Source organism: Rhamphochromis longiceps, linkage group LG23 (assembly GCF_057381845.1).
Source record: "Rhamphochromis longiceps isolate RC_006_pf linkage group LG23, R_longiceps_female_GT1.1, whole genome shotgun sequence".
Classification (NCBI taxonomy): Eukaryota; Metazoa; Chordata; class Actinopteri; order Cichliformes; family Cichlidae; genus Rhamphochromis; species Rhamphochromis longiceps.
The window spans coordinates 4085030-4104080 of NC_140578.1; the positions used below are offsets into that span (position 1 = coordinate 4085030).

The 19051-nt window shown below is 38.6% G+C and overlaps 3 protein-coding genes across 3 annotated transcripts; 2 read left to right on the top strand and 1 right to left on the bottom strand.

Moving 5' to 3' along the window:
• LOC146641028 (small ribosomal subunit protein eS27-like) lies at positions 1-1576 on the bottom strand. The gene is made up of 4 exons (XM_085398392.1): positions 1437-1576; positions 633-741; positions 434-544; positions 1-341 (listed from the first exon to the last, which is right to left on the bottom strand). Exons 1-4 carry the CDS (start codon positions 1440-1442, stop codon positions 313-315), a joined length of 255 nt encoding a protein of 84 aa, XP_085254518.1. The 5' UTR covers positions 1443-1576; the 3' UTR covers positions 1-312.
• Positions 1577-1722: 146 nt separating this feature from the next.
• Positions 1723-8032, top strand: LOC146641029 (ras-related protein Rab-8A). The gene is made up of 8 exons (XM_085398391.1): positions 1723-2222; positions 2714-2774; positions 3630-3690; positions 4204-4281; positions 5111-5200; positions 5302-5367; positions 7407-7457; positions 7591-8032. The coding sequence occupies exons 1-8, from the start codon at positions 2099-2101 to the stop codon at positions 7678-7680; spliced, it is 621 nt and encodes a 206-aa protein (XP_085254517.1). The 5' UTR covers positions 1723-2098; the 3' UTR covers positions 7681-8032.
• A 4832-nt stretch (positions 8033-12864) lies between these two features.
• hsh2d (hematopoietic SH2 domain containing) lies at positions 12865-17611 on the top strand. Its single transcript, XM_085398909.1, has 6 exons — positions 12865-12903; positions 13335-13525; positions 15294-15383; positions 15490-15655; positions 15834-16094; positions 16542-17611. The coding sequence occupies exons 2-6, from the start codon at positions 13401-13403 to the stop codon at positions 17004-17006; spliced, it is 1107 nt and encodes a 368-aa protein (XP_085255035.1). The 5' UTR covers positions 12865-12903; positions 13335-13400; the 3' UTR covers positions 17007-17611.
• Positions 17612-19051: the final 1440 nt, after the last annotated feature.

The following is a 19051-nucleotide window of genomic DNA, read 5'->3' on the forward strand; positions in this document are numbered from 1 at the left end:
CAACCTATTAAAATGTTTTACAGAAATCATGACTTGTCTGAAGTTTTTTGCAAATTTGATTGTTGCATTTTACTCATGCAGAAGAAGTAATGACAATGTCTTTACAGGAAAGTGCTTCATTATGTCAATCTGCTTTGGAGTGTACATGCATTCAGATGATTCTGTCTCATTCAGCCCCACACGGGGGTCAAATCGTACTCATTTAGATAAATAGAGGCAATTTCTCTATTTGCTGAGGATTTGCAACATGGCATCGCTCAGCCTCGATTATCCTTGGGTATTTCTGCTGCATGGTTCCAGGTTCGTTACTGTTCATGTCTGTTTCTTTCTGAAGGCGCAGCCTAGAGGGAGAAATGTCAAACATTTCAGCAAGGTCTTGCAAGCAAATTAGGAGGATCTTATTCAAAGCTACTGTTTTTGGCATTGTACTTACCTGCTGTCAGTCTGCATTTCCCCCCTCGTGGCCTACAAAGGATTATAGAGCAGCCTGCACAGGGCACCACTGTCTGGGCATGGCTGAAGATGGTGGTGATCCTGTAACACCCTGATGAGCATTTGCAGATCAATTAGAGCTTGCCACACATAACTAAAAATAAATCCTAAAACTTTGCACCATGAGCCAAAATTCCTACCCATGCATTTAACATCCATGAAGTAAGAGTTTGGATTCTGCACCAGCCTCTTCTTCTTATGCTGCCTCCTCTCCTCGGCAAAACTTGGGTGCATCAGATCCTTAGCCAGCTGCAAGAAAAGGCAGAGCATTTTTTATTTTTTTTTTTTAAACATGAGCTATTCAATTGTTCTGCTACTGACAGGATGGGGTTAATGGAGGGATAAGAATATGAAAATGATTATTTACAAGATCATGGTAAAACTGCTGTGATGTATGGTTTGGAGACAGCACTAACAAAACGACAGGAGGCATAGCTGACAGGAATTTGTACAGCTCAGGTTAACTGGTTTGGAAATTAGAGAAGAGGCTGAATATTGGCTATACTGGATAAAGGTGACAGTGGAAGATGATGGGGATAGGGTGAGATGAAGACAGATGATCCGCTGAGGTGAAAGAAGAAGACAGGATTGTCTTAAGAGATGTACCGCAATATGTTTTATAGCCGTATGCCCCCTACAGTCTGAAGAATGAATTGCTAGTTAGAGGAGCAACATGTCCAGACAAGCCCAAGCATCATTCGTACAGTACAAGAACAATGGGCAGATAACAGTATATAACATGTTGCTACAAGTTCAATATTACAAGAGTTAAAAAAAATATTACTCACTTTATTGCTACTCTTTTTAAAATTCAGTACAATGTTGTATTTCTTAGTTCACAAAATACTATTAAAGCATCTTTCTGTCAGTCAGAACTGTTCTACTTTCTAATATTTCTAACAAAAACAGTCAAATCTAAAAATTATAATAAGATTTTCACTTACAGACATTTTTGCTCAGATCGTCCGGTTTTCTCGTCAAATGTAAATAAATGATATAGCAAACTAAGCCCGCTATGCTCGTCACTAAATCCACCTGTAGTTTGGTGTAGGTCTGAGTTATAAGAATCGAGTAGGCGGAGGCTTCGTGTAAGGGAGGGGCCTAAGTAGGTCCGTGCTGAATGCACACTACGTGTTTAACAAACAGCACAGCTGTAAGAGAATGGAAAGTGTACTGGAAAAGGTCTGCTTTAATTTAGCCTTTTAGTTATTTATTTTTTAAAACAAAATCTAAACAGGTCTTAAAAACACCTGTTGTAAAAAAAATAAATAAAAAAAGATAAGAAGCAACAATAAATTAAAAGCTACAGTAGAAAACTCTTAGAAACTCTCAGGGTTAAACAATTGTGTGCAGTTTCCAGTTTCCTTCGGACTACACATAACCAGCGGCTTAGTATTGTGTTCTTACGAGCAGTGGTTAGTTAAGCGATTAATTAACAACACTCTCCCGGGTGGACACAGGCATCAAAACGAGCAAACCCCCTCGGGAGAGCAGCCACGACGACAGTGGGGAGTGACGTTTGATTTGTCCAAAAGAAACTCGCAGGAAGTGACGCCTCCCTGTACGCGACGGGCGGGATATCCGCAGTAGTAAGCTAACTAATAACATGGCGAAGACTTACGATTACTTGTTTAAACTACTTTTAATCGGCGATTCCGGCGTTGGGAAGACCTGCGTGCTTTTCAGATTTTCAGAAGATGCCTTCAACTCAACGTTTATCTCCACGATAGGTGGGTAAAAGCCGAATTATCGGTGTGGTTTTGGACGAAAAGAGACATAGGAGTAGCCCATCCCGACAGGCTAATTCTGCTAACTTTTCTGGCTAGCATTCATATTGTACTACAGGCTAGTCAGGAAGCTTTCAACCGGCTAGTTAGAGGGGCTTTCCAGAAACCTCACAGACGTTGTAACCGGCCTGAATATTTGGCAACCTCAAATATATGTGATTTCCATGAGAGTGCACCCCACCTGACATTTTTATCGTAATAAATACTTTAACAGGGGTAAACTGAGCTAGCATGCTTCAAAGCTAACAGTGATAGTTGGCACTGTCATTTCCCTTATGACAGACTGCCCTGTACTTCGCACTCATGCTGCCAACGTTACAAAAGTGTGAATTATCTCGTGCATTAAAAACAGATATTGTTACTGTCTGTGGGGTGGTCAGGCAAAGTTTGTGGTGCTTCTAAAAGACAATTGATGTGACTTTTATTTTCTTCAGGTATTGACTTCAAAATCAGAACAATAGAATTAGATGGAAAGAAGATCAAGCTACAGATATGGTAAGATAGACAAGTCCATAAATTGTCTTCATCTGACAGGGTTTGGTGATGGATGACAGTGATATTAAGCTGCCTTCAAACTGAAAGTCAGCAGCATAATTCAGCATGCCTGCACTCTTTACTGTTTAGAATAATTGTTCTAAAATGAGAAGCATTTCTGATGAAGAAGCATTTCAGTATGATGCAATGCAATTTGACAGCAACACAAACTAATTTAAATCAGAAATTTATTATTTAAATTATTTAAATCAGAAAGAATGTTTCATAACAATGTTATCGTTAAAAACAGGTATTTACTTGTATTTACTTATCTACATGATCACTGCCATACCTGTATTTTCTGTGTGTATTTATTAACTTACAGATGGAAAGTTCCCAATCAAACAGACTCTTTGTACTCCCCACATTTGGTCTGGCCACCATTGGTCTAACCCTTCTTGGGGTTAATGTTAAGTCTTACCCTAAATCTAATCCTGTATATTTTAGAGAAAGACAAAAAGTACTTGATAGTCTTAGAATTATTTTCTTTGTCCCCCTATTCATAAGACTTGAGATAAATTCAAAAGCAAAATACCACACAGCCTTGGCTTGGGTACCTAGCGTCACAAACGGTAATGACCTCACATTGTTGGTGTTAGCTGAACAAGTTATTGTATAACTGCTGGACAGTATCTACTACTGTAACTGACCAGAATAGGATTGTGTCAAGCGAGGAAAGTCACCAACACTTGTATGGAACACTCGGAAACTTGGTCCTGCTCCTTATTTTGTATGCTTTTAAAAAAATCTCTAAAAAAGCTGTTATACCCTTAATGTGTTCTGTGAGGACAGTTAACAGATGTATCTTCTGTGTAGGGATACAGCAGGACAGGAGAGGTTCAGGACTATCACAACAGCCTACTACAGAGGAGCCATGGTAAGTTGCATCGTTAGCCTTTCAGATGATACATTAGCTGAGATAATCTCTGGGAATGGAGTAGGTGAAATGATGTATGTACTGCAGCATAAACCTCTACTAGAACCACACCCCACATTGTTGTTAATGCCATGTACACCTGAAAAATCAGGTGTGCTCACTACAGCACCTTGGCAGTTTTTGCTAGTCCCTCCTACAAGCATACAGTTAGTATGCTTGTATTTGTAAACCTAATTGGACCTTCTTACCTTTGATCAAAGTCCTTTTACTTTGCTCCAGCACAACATGATTCATCACCGGTCGACGATGTTTCATCTCAGTTTCGTTTTATTGACATAGTGCTAATTAATAACAAGTGGTTATCTCACAGTGGTTACATGAGCTGCATATTTTCATTAGAGTTGATTCTCAGCTCTGTTTCTGTGGATCAGATAGATTCAAGAAGTACGCGATGACAGCACTGATCTTAGGTTACTGTGTTTTCTTATGTCTTCTGCTCTATGACCTCTGCAGGGCATCATGTTAGTGTTTGACATTACCAATGAGAAGTCCTTTGAAAACATCAAGAACTGGATACGGAATATAGAAGAGGTAAAAACCTTGCATTACTCGTACTTTTCTAGTTCTTTCTGTTCAGATTTCTTCCTCTTTGGTTAATTATTGATTTTGATCTTCTACAAAGTGCTATAGAGTAACGCTGTAGTTTTGATTCAGTTTCTGTTACGATTAAAATTATTATACCCAGATAATTAAGATAAAGCAGTTATTGTGCTAGGCCCTGATTTGCAGGAACCCTCTTGTTTTGCCTTCTGCACATCCTTTTCCTTGTAATTTTGTCAACAAATAAAAGTCCAAATCCTCCTGCAGGGCTAGGTTTATTTAAGCAGCTTAATCTATTTGGGTTTTACAGAATAGTTGTAATTATAATTTTTGTGTTAGGGCTCAACGATTGGTATCAAATCTGAATTTCTTGTGCTTAGAATATCAATTTGGACAATAGCTGATGTTTATGCCCATGTTTTGCATTGTTATTTGTTATTCATTCTCCCTGTTGTACCAGAGAAGCAAAATTATAATTATAACGTAATAGCAGAACTATTTTAATGTTACTACATTAAATGTAAACATACAGATTCATGCAAAAGTTTTAATCATTCACGATAAAGATTTTTTTTGGTGAAAAAATAAATAACTAAAAAAAATCCAGAGGCCTTCTTCGTCAGCCTTATAAATAACCAACACAGTATTTAATGAGTGTAAAATACACAGCAGATAAACATCAACATCAGTTACCTTTAGTAACAATGTTCTTATTTACTGGTGAGCTGGTGGCATTGAACAAGGTGAAAACATACCAGTATATTCTTAGTATATATGAGGTAGCTTTCCTACCTGTTCACCATGAGTTTCTTTTTCACAGCATGCATCAGCAGACGTGGAAAGGATGGTCCTTGGGAATAAGTGTGACGTTAATGACAAGCGTCAAGTGTCCAAAGAAAGAGGAGAGAAGGTGGGAATTGATTTGTCGGTGATAATGTTACTCTGAGGTCCCTGCAAAATAAAAGTAGTGTCTGAATAGTCCCACTAATGACTCTTTTCTTCTGCTGTTAGCTGGCGCTGGAGTACGGTATCAAATTTATGGAGACCAGTGCGAAGGCGAACATCAACGTGGAGAATGTGAGTTCAGTTTTCAGTAATTATTTGCTAGTTGTTGAAAGTGGTGTTGTGGAAGATGGCCAGCTTAATTTATGTTTTTACTCTGTAAAACTAGGGGACAGCACATGTGCGACAGCTCAGATGTTAAATCATTTTTAACTCTTGAAATCCACACCGGACAACGACACAATTGTACTTCCTATTAGCAGGAAGCAGGTTCAAGCAGCTCTATCAGAATATTACAAGCATACCTAAAACCAAATATTTATACGTTATAAGAAAAAGAATTATTATTATTATTATTATTATTAATAATAATAATATTTATTTATCCCAAAGGTTGGGAAATGACTTTGATACTCTTAGCTAAGTTTTTCTTTGAAGCATAAACGACGTGACTAAATATATAGGTAGAATATAACAGTTCAAAATAACTTTGAAAGGTAAAGTACTACAGATCCAATAAATCAAAACTTTTAATATGATCAAATAATGATCTTAAATCTTTCTTTTTATTCTTTGTTTAAAAGGGACAGTGCAGTTTAACATAGTCCAAATATAAAGCATGAAACTGATGTACTGCACATAAGTTTATAGCTATTGCTAATTTCTAACTATTGTCCCTTGTTGGGCTTACATTCATAATACACAAAGTTACAACATTCAATTACATGAAAACCAAAATACACCATGAATATAACTACAATTAATAATGTAAAAAAGAAGGAGATAATTTTATCTGAAATGAATGTGGCTATTATGGCATGACATGGTTAAGAGTTTCTGTGTCTTTAAACACATTAGAGAAAGTTTCCAGCTGCAGTGTGGTCAGAATCCATTAATCATGCGCAGCCACAGAATCCAAACCTTTTGCTCCTTCAAAGTGGATACAAAGAGATATAGCAAAGATGAATTCCTTCATCGAGTAATATGGTCGCATTCCAGCAGCTAGTAATTCAGTATTCAGGCCGCAGGAATGTTTCTGAGCTTTGACACGACTGGGATTTCCCCAATTTTCAATCGTAATAAGTGTAATCCCTCCACATATCTTCTTACTGCTCAGATTAATATCCCTGTCTCCCCCAAAGTCCTAAAGCCAGAGGCAAGGAAGTCTGAGTGCAGCACACCAAACTGCCCTCACTGGGTTTCCTCTGGTCTTGGGGCGTTTTCACATGCACATGCACTTTGTTGTAAACTCGTAGCTTTTCCTTGTTTTTTTTGTATTCGGTTTCTTTTCACATGGAGAAAACTCCAACCAAACCAAATGTGGAACTATAAAAGACACAAGAATTATCAGTTTGCGCCACAGACACATCTGGACAATAAACAATCTTGAAAACAAATACAGTATGAAGGTAAATGGCCTGTATTTGTATAGCGCTTTACTAGTCCCTAAGGACCCCAAAGCGCTTTACACATCCAGTCATCCACCCATTCACACACACATTCACACACTGGTGATGGCAGCTACATTGTAGCCACAGCCGCCCTGGGACGCACTGACAGTGGATTACAGGGAGAGTTTAGTTAGCCCTCACTTCATTTCGTGGTTAATGACTACAGTTTTTGCCCTCGGCACATGTGTGGTACTCTCAAACTTGCAGCCTACACGTTGTAGTTGGGTCAAACGACCTCCTCCAAAGAGTCTCGGTGTGGTTGTTCTGAGCTGTGCCTGAATCTAATCACCGTATTCAAAACCGCACAAACAAACCACCCTAAGAGGAAAATGAATTATTAATAGAGCACTTTTTAATAGCACGTTTGCCATAGAAGGCACCAAAACAACACATCCAATGAAACATTGATTATTTTTGATGTTTTCATTATTCTAATAATAAATAGAGGGTAATAAGAAACCACTCTGAGTTAAAAGCCAAACAAAATAAAAAAACGAGTTATTGTCCAAACACTTTAGATTCCCTGTGATAATTGCTGGAACACTTGTTTGGGATTACATCGTCTTGTTGTTTATTATTTATTTCTTAGTGATAATTGTACTGAATTATTGCTTCGATGCGGTGTAATGATCTTATATGTTCTGGGTTTTTTTTGGTCTGCAGGCCTTCTTAACGCTTGCCAGAGACATTAAGGCAAAAATGGACAAGAAGCTGGTAAGAAAGTAGAGAAGTGAAAACTCTATTAATAGCTTACCCACAGTAGTTTCAGTAGGTATGGTGTTAATGGTGTTTTCTGGTGTCTTGGATGTTTTTCTAATTAATGGGCTTTAACATTTGTGCATTTTAGGAGGGAAACAACCCACAGGGCAGCAATCAAGGAGTAAAGATTACAGAACAACCCAAGAAGAGCAGTTTCTTCCGCTGCACGCTGCTGTGAGAAGACGAGTGCGTCGGCAACCACCATCGCCTTAACCGTGTCCCCCCACTGGACATAACTGGACAGAGCACACGCTGATCTGTTTTATCCTTCTTCATTTGTCTTCCTCCTCCTTCTGATTTGTCCCGTCATTATGTAATTAGGAAAAGTCTACCCCCCCGCCTTGGTTTACCAGTCTTCCTTTAATACCTGTGGATCTAACTGCTGTGGGCTCTGTTACATATTTAATCTCATTTCTTTTTTTCTCCCCCACCCCCCATTAATTAATATTTTCAGTGTAGGCACAAGAGTGAAAGATTCTTAACGGTCACGTCCTTAAATACTAAGAAAGATCCAACCTTTCGGCAGTGACGGATAATAATTAAGGGATTCGTTCATCAAATTTGAGAGAGTTTTAATATCTACGTAACTAGAGAGGCAAATTTTTTAAGCAGCCATTTCCTGAGTTTATCATGTTCAAAAGCTGATTGTGCACAGCTAAATACCATATGGATTGGATACAAAAAAAGAAAAAGTATTCTTCTTCTTAGAGATTAAGGACGTTGCATGTACAACATTGCCAAAACTCTGTGCACAGAAGAGCACTAACCAGAGGAGAAAGAGAAGTGGGAGACCCCAGTGCCCAGCTGAACAACAATAGGACAAGTCTGAGAAACACACAGAAACGCCTCACAGTTCCTCATCTGGCAGCTTTTTAAAAGAATGTATTTGTCTAGACTAGTTTTGAAGTGAGTAGGAAGTGCTGTTGCATTTCTTTGATCAAGAATATAACTTTTTCAGGTGCGTTTTGAGCCTTTAATCCAACACACAAAGGCTGATTCTCCAGACGCTGAACTAGCCGCATCGTTTGCTTCTTTAGTCAGCACAGCATTCTTCAGCTTCTTACATGATAAACTTGCGTTAGGTGACACGATGCAACATTCGAAGCCAGAGGCGATGGTTGCTGAAAACAGGGTATGTATGCTTGATCTTCCATTAAAGCTCAGTGATGGTTCCTGATGAATAATTCCATTTATCATTAATTTAATGCGCTATTACATAAAAACAAATATCCTTTTCCTTAAGGACGGTCCCCAGTCACCACAAACCTTTAGGCAGCGCTGTATTTGATCCTTATGACCAACAAAAGACCAGATTATACTTAAAGAATACGTGTATTACACTCATGTGTTTTTATAATATTTCGATTGTCACCTGTGCTTCCAAAGTGATGCGTACAATCCCCCCCCCCCCCCCCCCCCCACACACACACACACACACACACACACACACACACACACACACACACACACACACACACACAAGATATTATACTAGATATTTGTCCTGACAGGGTGGTCTAGCTCTTTCCTTAATGTCCACATCTATGTAAATGCATCGTGTAAATATATTAAAAAAAAAAAAAAATATATATATATATATATATATATATATATATATATATAAATAAATAAAAATTTATTATGATTCACCGTATTACAGAGTAATGCCAGCACATGTCACTCATCATATCCACAGTGGGGTTTACGTGTCCTTTCTTCTCGCGTCTTCTGCTAAAACATTCCAGTCCTCTTTAATGTGCAATGTAATGTATGAAAGAGCCCTGATTTTTCTCTTGTGTTCACATGTCTGCAGTAGGGTTGGGTTTTTAGAAAGGGGGGTAATTTAAGGGCACACACATGCTCCTTTTTCATGTTGCTTTCCACACTGTTTTAGCAATACCTACACTGACCACCTGGAGGCAACTTCAGCTACACAGCAGAAAGAGTCACAGCAATGGTGAAAGTGTGGTTTTATGCATTTGTACTTGTTCCGGTTGTCTGTTCCAATGGGGGAACATAAACACAACTGTTTCCTGGGCCTTGGATATGTGCTGTGCTGTAGCAGTATTTATGGAGTGAAAGAAATCATAGCACCAAAATGACAAAGTGCCCTTTTATGTTCTTCTTGATTATGCACTTTTCTTCCTTTTTCTTTCTGTTTTGGGAAAAAAAAGATTTCTTAACATTTATTGTCTGTGTTTATTGCAAGTCTTAACTGAAAGCAAAGAATTTGCATGCACAAGATTTCCACAGAGCCTCTCTGGGCTTCTTTAAAACATCTGAGCACTGAAACCAGAAATCTAGAGATTTTCTTTTTGTTTTCACAACATTCCCACTTAGTGATTGAACTTTTTTTTGTTTTTTTGTTTATGCATTTGCGTAGATTCTGATGCTTTTGGAAACCACCTTCTTCCACCTCTCCTCCTGTGTTGTTTTGGTCCAGTATTATGACCATCTAATCTATGCATTCTTGGTGCGTAGGAAACCTCAAAAGGCTTTGCACAGTTGACTTAATGAGCTTTATTTGAGATTAGAATTGTGCAGAGGATCCTTGATCTTGTTTTATTATTTTCTGCTGTCACTCCATGCAATTACATCGAGAGCTCATCAGAGGACAAAAAATAGGAAATTGAGCAAATCACGTCAAAGGCCAGATAAGCTGGTCCTTTGAAGTGGTGCTGAAGAGTCATCCAATCAAACCTGTAACAAAACGGTTTTCCTGTGGATTTAAGGAAATGTCAGCTTTGCTGGTTTAAATTTGTTTCGGCTGTTTCTTAAAATCACTCTCAGTTAAAATCAGTTCACAGCTTGATGAAAATCCAGCATTGTGAGCTACAGTCTGCCGTTGCTTTATTCTGTAATTCTCTCCCTTTTGCAAATGTGACAGTTCTGTGTTCACATATCTTAAGCATTCCTGAACTACAATTGGCTTTCTTTGCTGATTGCTGATGGGCTTCATGTGGAATAAAGTAAATAATTCAGCAATTGTAAATAAGATCTACAATGATTGTACTGTAGTTTCGTAAATCTTATTGATCTACACTTTTTGTAGATATGTGTACTTTTGATGATTTATTAAAAATGAGATTCTTAAATGTGTCCAGTATGTTTTTCTGTGCAAAAACACAAAACATTTGCAGGACAAGTACTCTTGATGTTTTTCTTTAATTGTGTAGGTACACCTGTTCAGCTGGTTGTTGATGCATCTAACCAATCACATGGCAGCACCTCAGTGCATTTAGGCATGTAGTCAAGGTCAAGATGACCTGTTCAAACTGACAGATGCTGTCCCCACTGCTGTTCTGCATAGGCCTGAACCGCCCAGGCTAGATCATTAACATGACTTGCTACGGATACCGACTACAGGATGGCACAATTGTTATCCTCTACATCAAGCTGTATGCCAGGAGTAAATGAGACATATTGCAATGTCATTCAGGCTGGAAAAGTGTAACAAAGAGAGGGAAGATGGTTAGAACTGAGAGGATTGCACAACCAGAAGACGACACCGAGGACAGCTACAAGTACCTGGGAATCCCACAGGCAAGTGGGAATCACGAAGAGGCCGCTAGGAAAGCCGCAACCACCAAACACCTGCAGAAAGTAAGCAAGTCCTGAGCAGTCAGATGCCTGACTCGGATAATCAGCTGGCTAAAGGATGAGATGGAATTCCAGCACCCTGAGACTGTCTGCTAAGAAGGACGGCCGAGGACTAGTGAGTATCAGAACCACCATCCAGGATGAAACAGCAAACATCCATGAGTACACTGAAGTAAATACCTCAGCATTGACCCCAAACTAGGTAAGTGGCTCGAACAGATCCAGAGCACAGTCCCATAAACAGAATTAATATATATACACTGTATATGTCATTATATATCATCAATTGGTTAACTGGTTGCACCATGACACCAGTACAAATTGAAAATTTTGGTTCCTATAATCCAGTTTCTCTGAAATCTATTTATTGATGTTTTCCCATCCGTGATGTAGAGTTTTGCGTTGCAAATGAATCTGCCACTCTACCACATGGTAATATGCAAATGTGTAGCCTACGGCATCGAAGTGGCGCAAAAACTGCGGAGCAGTCTATCGCCTCATATTATCACGGGGATCTTGAGAGACTTGATTATTTCTGTACAAATGAGGAGATTTGTGGAGTCAGCATGCCATCTATTCCACACCCTCTGTAAGCAAGCGTATTGTACTCGTGCACTTCCTCCTCAGCCTTACAAACAGGGAAAGAATATGCCCGCAGTCTGAGCTGCAGCTTTCACTTTAGTCAGCTGATGGAACCATGATTAGACTGAGGCTACTTCTCCCTGCCGCGTTCTCCTCTCTGATGTGGCACTGGTTTATTTTCTTCTCTATCAGTAGTTGGCAGTTTAAGGAAGCTTTAAGGTGTACAATAGGGGCCTGTTTGCTTGAGGAGAAGACATATGAGCATTAGTGGTTCCCTGATAACTTTCTTCACCAAGGTTTGAAAAAAAAAAACAAACCCAAAAACGTATTTTTCATAAAATTGTGGAGGAGGTGGAGTGCGTAGGTGGGGGCACTTTGTGTATAAATGGAGAAGAGCCCTGCAGAAAGATTTGCACTGGAGCGCAACACTTCTGCTTCACACCAGAAAGACTTTGACCTTTGCTCTGACTTTTTTCTTTTTAACAATTGTCAGGTGGGCGGTGGATTTTCTCTGAAGCGGATGTCGATATTACAGGAATTTTTTTTTATTGAATCATAAATCAGTCAATAAGTCACCTATTATGCCTGAAAGCAGGATCTATTTTTCTTTAAAAGATGCTCACCTGTATATCATGCACTGCATATAAAAAAAATATGTTTTTACTAATGATAAGTTACATAAAATGCTGTGGGATGCGAACGTACTGCATGTCGTCAGTGACGTCTAGGAAGTTTCCCAGATGTAAATTGTTTTTCGGCACTCTGTAAAAATCTGGCCCTGGAGTAACGTGGGAGAGCTGGAAAGTACTGATAAAGTCTTTTGAGGTTTTTTGTTGTTGTTGCTTAAAATCACTCAGACTGTAGCCTCTCCTTTCACTTGTGTTTTATCTCCAATCTGTTAAGTCAGAACAATCACTTGAAGGTCATTTTCTCCACAGCTTTGCGCATGTGTGCTTGTGTGCATACAGCCACAGATACAATCAAGACATGCAACTTCAGCCTTAACGTATGTGGAGTATCTGAATAATTTAATTTCTTATTTAGTGATGCTATTCAGTGTTTTCTATGTGTCTCTTAAAAAAACTATTCTACTGTACTTAAAAATTTACTGTATTCTACTTGGATCGAGTAGGGTTTTAGCCCCGCCCCCGCCCCCAGACAGGTTTTTTCAGGTGCGCGAGCTCAGCCGTGTCATTCTATCTCGGAGCTGCCAGACAGGGTGAGTAACTTTTCCTATGAGTTTGTATTTGACGCCAGAAGCAACATTATTGAGTTTTATTCACAAAATCAGTATTCTGTAATGAATTATGTGTTCATATTGCAAATTTAAGATGAATTCACAAATATAATTGATAAAGTCTTACAACAGGTACTGCTGTAAACAAAGGTATTAGTGAGTAGACTCCATCCTTTAGCTCTTTGTCATTTTAAAGGAAAACTGCATTATGTTTGAGATTGTTAAAATGCACGGGAACTAATAATAATTCACCTGAGGAACTGTTGATAGACATCACAGAGCACTTCACCTGCAACAGGAACAATGAATATTTAAAATGCATATTAACACCCAGCTTTCACACCTGTATGTGGTCTCTACTGTAGGTGCGTAGTTAATGTACAGACTAAATATACTAACTTCTTCATTTGCAGGTCTTTGTGCTCAGTGACTTTTCCATTAGCCATAACTGTCGATTAAATGAACCATTACGCAGGAGGATGGAGGGAAGTCAGACGTTTCAGGGACAACGTGATCCTTACACCTGGTTCACAGAGTCTCAGCTCCAGTCTGTCATCAGGAACGGTGTAGTCCCGGAGTGGTTTCATGGGATCATTTCCAGAAAGTAAGTTTATGAGATATATAATTGTGCTCGCATTATCATTATAAAAGAGGGAAGAACATTAGGTTATTCCAGCTTTCCAGGACCCTTCAACCCCAGAAACAACCCTGATAACTCATAAACTACAAGGTCATTCTAAATGTGGGTCTTGCATAAATTGCTAGTACAATAAAAATGTAAAACCATTAGTGGCAACATCATCAATGTTAAAGGCTTCATCGCTTATAAAACTAAAAATGTGGTCTATATGACATAGTGCCTATGTAATGCAACATCTATAGGAGAAACATCCCTGAAAGAGAAAATTAATGAACATTTAAGTTGTACAAAGAGGAATCATTTAACCAGTCCTGTTGCAAGACATTTTATGAAAAACATTGCAGCTTGCCTTTATTTTTTTATAGGCATTGAAACCATTAAAGAGTCGGTAATATGAACTTTATCAGGGAAAAGACAGAAGCATTCTGGATATTTTGTTTAAAGAGTTTATTTCCTGCAGGTATGAATAAGAATCTATTTTGTTTTTATGTTTTTAATTAGATTTTCTAATACTGATGTTTTTTTTTTAATATATGAGTGAATGTGTGATTGGTTCATTTGACTTTTTTTCTGCAGTATACTGTTTTATTTAAACACACACTGTTTGGTATTTTGTAATGACCCTGATGAAGGCCGCACGTCTTCACCTCATATCATATCATACCTATATCATTACCTTCCATCTACTCCAGTGGAAGGCAAACAGTCCAAAATATGAGGAGCTAAGACTGAAAGATATCAGTTTTCATGACCTGATGTGATTGTCTAACTGACTGAACATTTTGTAAATGCTACATTTCTTTATTAATGTTTATTAAACTGTTAAATCATTCACATGCCACGGTATTCCGATATTTCTGGGAAAGCACAGGGTTAGACTCTTTTTCTCTCAACCGCCCATCTAATAGCCTTTGAACATCTAGGCACAAATATGTGTCAGCAGAGATTTGCATTTACTTTTCCTATAGGTTTTTTTTACTCTATTTTTAGGCGGTGAGACTGAAACTAATCTTTCACTCTGCCGGTTTACTTTGGTCACTACACAGTAATTCCATAGAGTAATGGTTGATGCACTCAGCTAGCATGTGAAAGATGGTTCCATCCTGGAAGGAGACTCAAATCCCTTTAGGGATACAGCGTTAAACAAAGATACCTGACGTCCTGACGTCTTGTGAATAAGGGAACAGCTGAAAGTAGCTTACTTCACTTAATATGAGACCAAACCTGTGCTGTACAATTGCACTATGAGAGATGATTATATGGGATGTATTGCACAATTACCATGTTTTAAAGCTGTAGATCAGTTATTAAATATAGCTGGAAAAAGGACTGGTATACTTTTGATAGTTTAGTATCTTTAATTATGGTGACAGAGCAGTTAGCACTGTTGCACAGGAAGACAGTCACAGGTTTGACTCCACCAGCTGGTCTGCATGTTCTTCCTTTGACTGTGCTGGTTCTGTCCGGGTACTCTGGCTTCCTTCAGCAGTTCAAAGACATGCATGTTAGACTAGCTGGTGATTCTAAATTGGCTGTAGGTGTGAACTCTTTCACTATGTCATATGATATACAAAAACTATTTGTAGAATATGCCCAAAGGCCAGGCTGATTCCCACTATGATGTGATTCACATTTTAGTGACAGCTACGGTTTATAAATAACCCCAAACCATAAAATGTAAAGATTGAAGTGCATGCATGAAAGAGGCCTTTGTTTGTGGTCCTTTGTGTAGGACAGCAGAGGAACTGCTAATGGCTAAGCCGCCGGGTTACTTCCTCATCAGAGTCAGTGAGAGCAGGATCGGCTACACTCTCTCGTATCGGTGAGTGTTTTCAGCATGACGGAAACCTTATTTTTAAAGTAATGTGCTCACACACTTAGTGACCCTGACACTCCACTCTGTTCACTCTAATGTACTGACCAATCAGTGCCGAGGACCGCTGCAGACACTTTATGATTGATGCACTGGAACATGGCTCTTACATCATAGTGGGGGAAAACAGGTATCACCGGTTTCTGCATGACCTGGTGGACTTTCATCGTAGAACTCCCATCATGCCTTTCACTCAAGTGCTGACTGTTCCTTGTGGACAGGTGAGAAAATGTGCTTGTCTCAACTGCATTCATGCTTTTTTATGTTATTGTAAATTACAGGTTTACTTTTTAGTACATTAAATAAGCTCAGCATAAGCTAATCAAGCTAAGCTAAGTAAGATTAATTGTGTAAACTACAATAAAACATCTGTGCTGTAACTTTTCTACATCTTTTCAGGCTTCTAATGACAAGACTGACTATGCAGAACTACTGTTTTGCTCAAGAGGTCCAGACTCTAGGGCCAGTTTGCCACCAAACAACTTCCAGGTTCCCAGCATAAATCCACCAGGGTCAAGAGAGGATATCCCACCTGCCCTTCCTCACCGCCCAAATTATTTGGGAAACTCACCAATTTTGCCTCCAAAAAGCCAAACAAATAGACTCTACCCTTCTTTGGAAGATGAGTTTCAGCACAATACCTCTCCACCCCCAGCACTGGTAAAAATGGCCTTGAAAACTATTGTTCAAGCTAAAGATCTCCGTACATTGTCTGATAAAGTTATGGTTAAAAGATTTTCATCTAAAAAGCTTTTCTTTGCAGTTAGCATCCTTTTATACGAATCTAAAGAATAAGTATGGCTCTAAATCTTCATGTAAAAGGATATTTGCTTATGATGATCAGGTTTGATTTAAACTGAAATAGTAGCATGAATATTTTCTAAAAACTGAAGACAGGTCCTGAAAACATGTTATCAATGAGCTACTTGCTGTGAGTGACTGAGAAGTCTAGATTTTTGACAAATTAGAAGTAAATGTAACCCTGAGTGTTGATGGATTTGTGGTGATGCACATTTGAGATGAGGTTTTCATTAACTTTCAAAATAAGAAGTAAAGAGATCTAAAAATTAAAAAAAAAATTAAGTTTGTCTTTATGTTCATCTGCAGCCTGTCCCAACACCCAGGAAGAAATATACAGGTGATAATCCTCCATCCAACCAGCCTCCCGAAGTCCCTTCTCGAGACTGCATGGCTCTGAAGCAGAATCAGGCTGTCAGAACAGTCTCTGCTCCTGAGAATCTGCCCACGTTTGCAGGCTCCGAACAACCGCCCACTACCAACAACCAGCAAGTGAGGAATCAAGAAGTAAAGCCGTCAGTCGTCACCAACCTAAAGAACTTCAAGAAGAAATTCCAAAAGAAGAGGGGCCCGTTGCAGGATAATTCATACGAAGAGATTAACACTGACAGGGGTGAAAATGATGAGCACGAGTACCAGGAGATCACGAGGGATCTGACCTTTTGTGAACCACCACTTTCCTCCAGCTGCACTCCTGTGAAGCTGACTGATGACATGTTACCCTTAGAATATATGCCACCTCCACCTTTTGCTCCAGGCTACGGACCCACATGAGAAAATAGAGTGCATAAAATATAGTGAATATGGACAGGTCACAGTGATCACCTGAAACTATAATAAACAAGTGTGTCAAGTCAAGGAAGAGGTTAATGTGTACATGTATCCTCATCTGGGCAAAGGAGAGGAAGTGGAAAATACTGCATTCGTCCAACCTTTATGATCCTTTATCTTTATGACCTTTGTTCACCTAAAGAGAGGCTTAATGTCAAAGCATTGCACCAGTCTTTCATTCTTAGGATGTGTCTACAACTGGCTAATGCAGACACTGAAACACAGTGAAACAGCTAGACTAGACACAAAATGTGCCTATCGGTTTCTTTAAAGTTTACTAATTAAATCATTCCGTGTGTTTTCTTTTTTTCCCTGTTGTATAAGATAACAGAGGCGGGATAGATGCCTCATCCTGTTTTCTGTCTTTATGCTAAGTTAAGCTAAGCTAAGCCAACAGCTGCCACAGCCTCATAATATTCCTATTCCTTTAACATTTAGGTCGCAAGGAATATTTATTATGCATAAAATTATAGGATAGATTAAACTGCCTCCTTCATGCAAATGTATTTAGTGCCAAATTATATATATATATATTTTTTAAAATGTTCCATACATCAAAACTCTATTCAGACAAAAGGTGTCACATTAAAATGAATAATGCAATAAATTTGTTACATAGATGTCTACCTGAAGCCAATCTCCTGCCATCTTTGCATACATGCTTTCAAATTGAGGTTAAAGTTTTTTATACACTTATTTGGTAGGATATTAAAGTCTAAACATGCTCAGGGGAATTTTTGCGTAGCATATGCAAATAAGAAATAACAGCTGCTTTGAGTAAAGGTGGCATGCTGCTGCATCACATGCAGATCTCTGATCAGAAGTGTGATAGAGATGATGAAAGAGAGAGAGAACACCCAAACTGGTACATTTTTTACAGGTGGAAACATACAGCAGTGCGCTCTTAAAAACATTATTTTGATTTTATGGCAAATAAAATTATAGCTAGATAGCTAAAAGAATACAGAGCTAGACAAAAGCACTTCTAATGTTCATTCTTTATTTCTTGATGTATGCTCAATCAGTGGGTTTTGGTCAGTGGTTGTTGATCAATGGTCATGAGAATTTGCATAATTAAGATTAAGAAACTGACCTCCCAGCTCATTGTTCCTTCAGTGGGCTGGTTTCAGTCATTATGCAAATGTACTGTTTATAAGATTGGGGAAACCTGCAGTCAGCTGAGACTGAAGAAGTTACTTGGATGAGTGACGAAACGTTTCTCCCACAAAACGCTACGTCCAGATGAACAGAATCAACTTTGGGAGATTCATGCTTTATTCATCCCTCCACACTGTACTGACAGAAAAGTCTTGTATCATTACGGACTACCATCTAGTGGCAGCAAAAGACACAGGATGCTTGCACAATGAGTAGTACAACAGCGTCAAGGTGTCTGGCTTTAAATGGTTACTATTTTCGTGTTTTACTTTATTACTTTAAATCAGAAGGAAACAGTTACTAATAGCTGAGACTATTTTAAACACGTATATACTCACCAGCTACTGTATGAGTGCTGTAGCTATTATATGATTATTATGAGCTTGTGTAAGAGAAAAAAAATCAGCTTAACAAAAGCAATAAATCTCAAATATCAACATCTATATAACACTCATAAATATTTATAAAAATCGTTGGGGGGTTTTGCCTCGATAAGGAGGGTTTTTCTAAATATTTTTTGTTATATTGTTTTCTAGAGGAAATTGTCATCTATGTGATTGAGCGCAAAAATAAAGTGAAAAGTAAAGTAAAGTAAAGTCGTACAAAATCCATGATCAAAGTATAATTAATTTTCGAATATCCTGTCGACTAAGTGCGATCAAGAAAACAGAATCGACCGAGATGTCGCTGTTAGCCAACTCGATATAAGGAAAACAGCTGTCGGTGTTCGCCTGAGCAAAGGAGGAGCAAAAACCCCTTAATGAGTTCGATTTGTTTTCATTTCTGTTTAGAGTCACAACGGGACGACTGCCAGCATTTAAACACCGCCC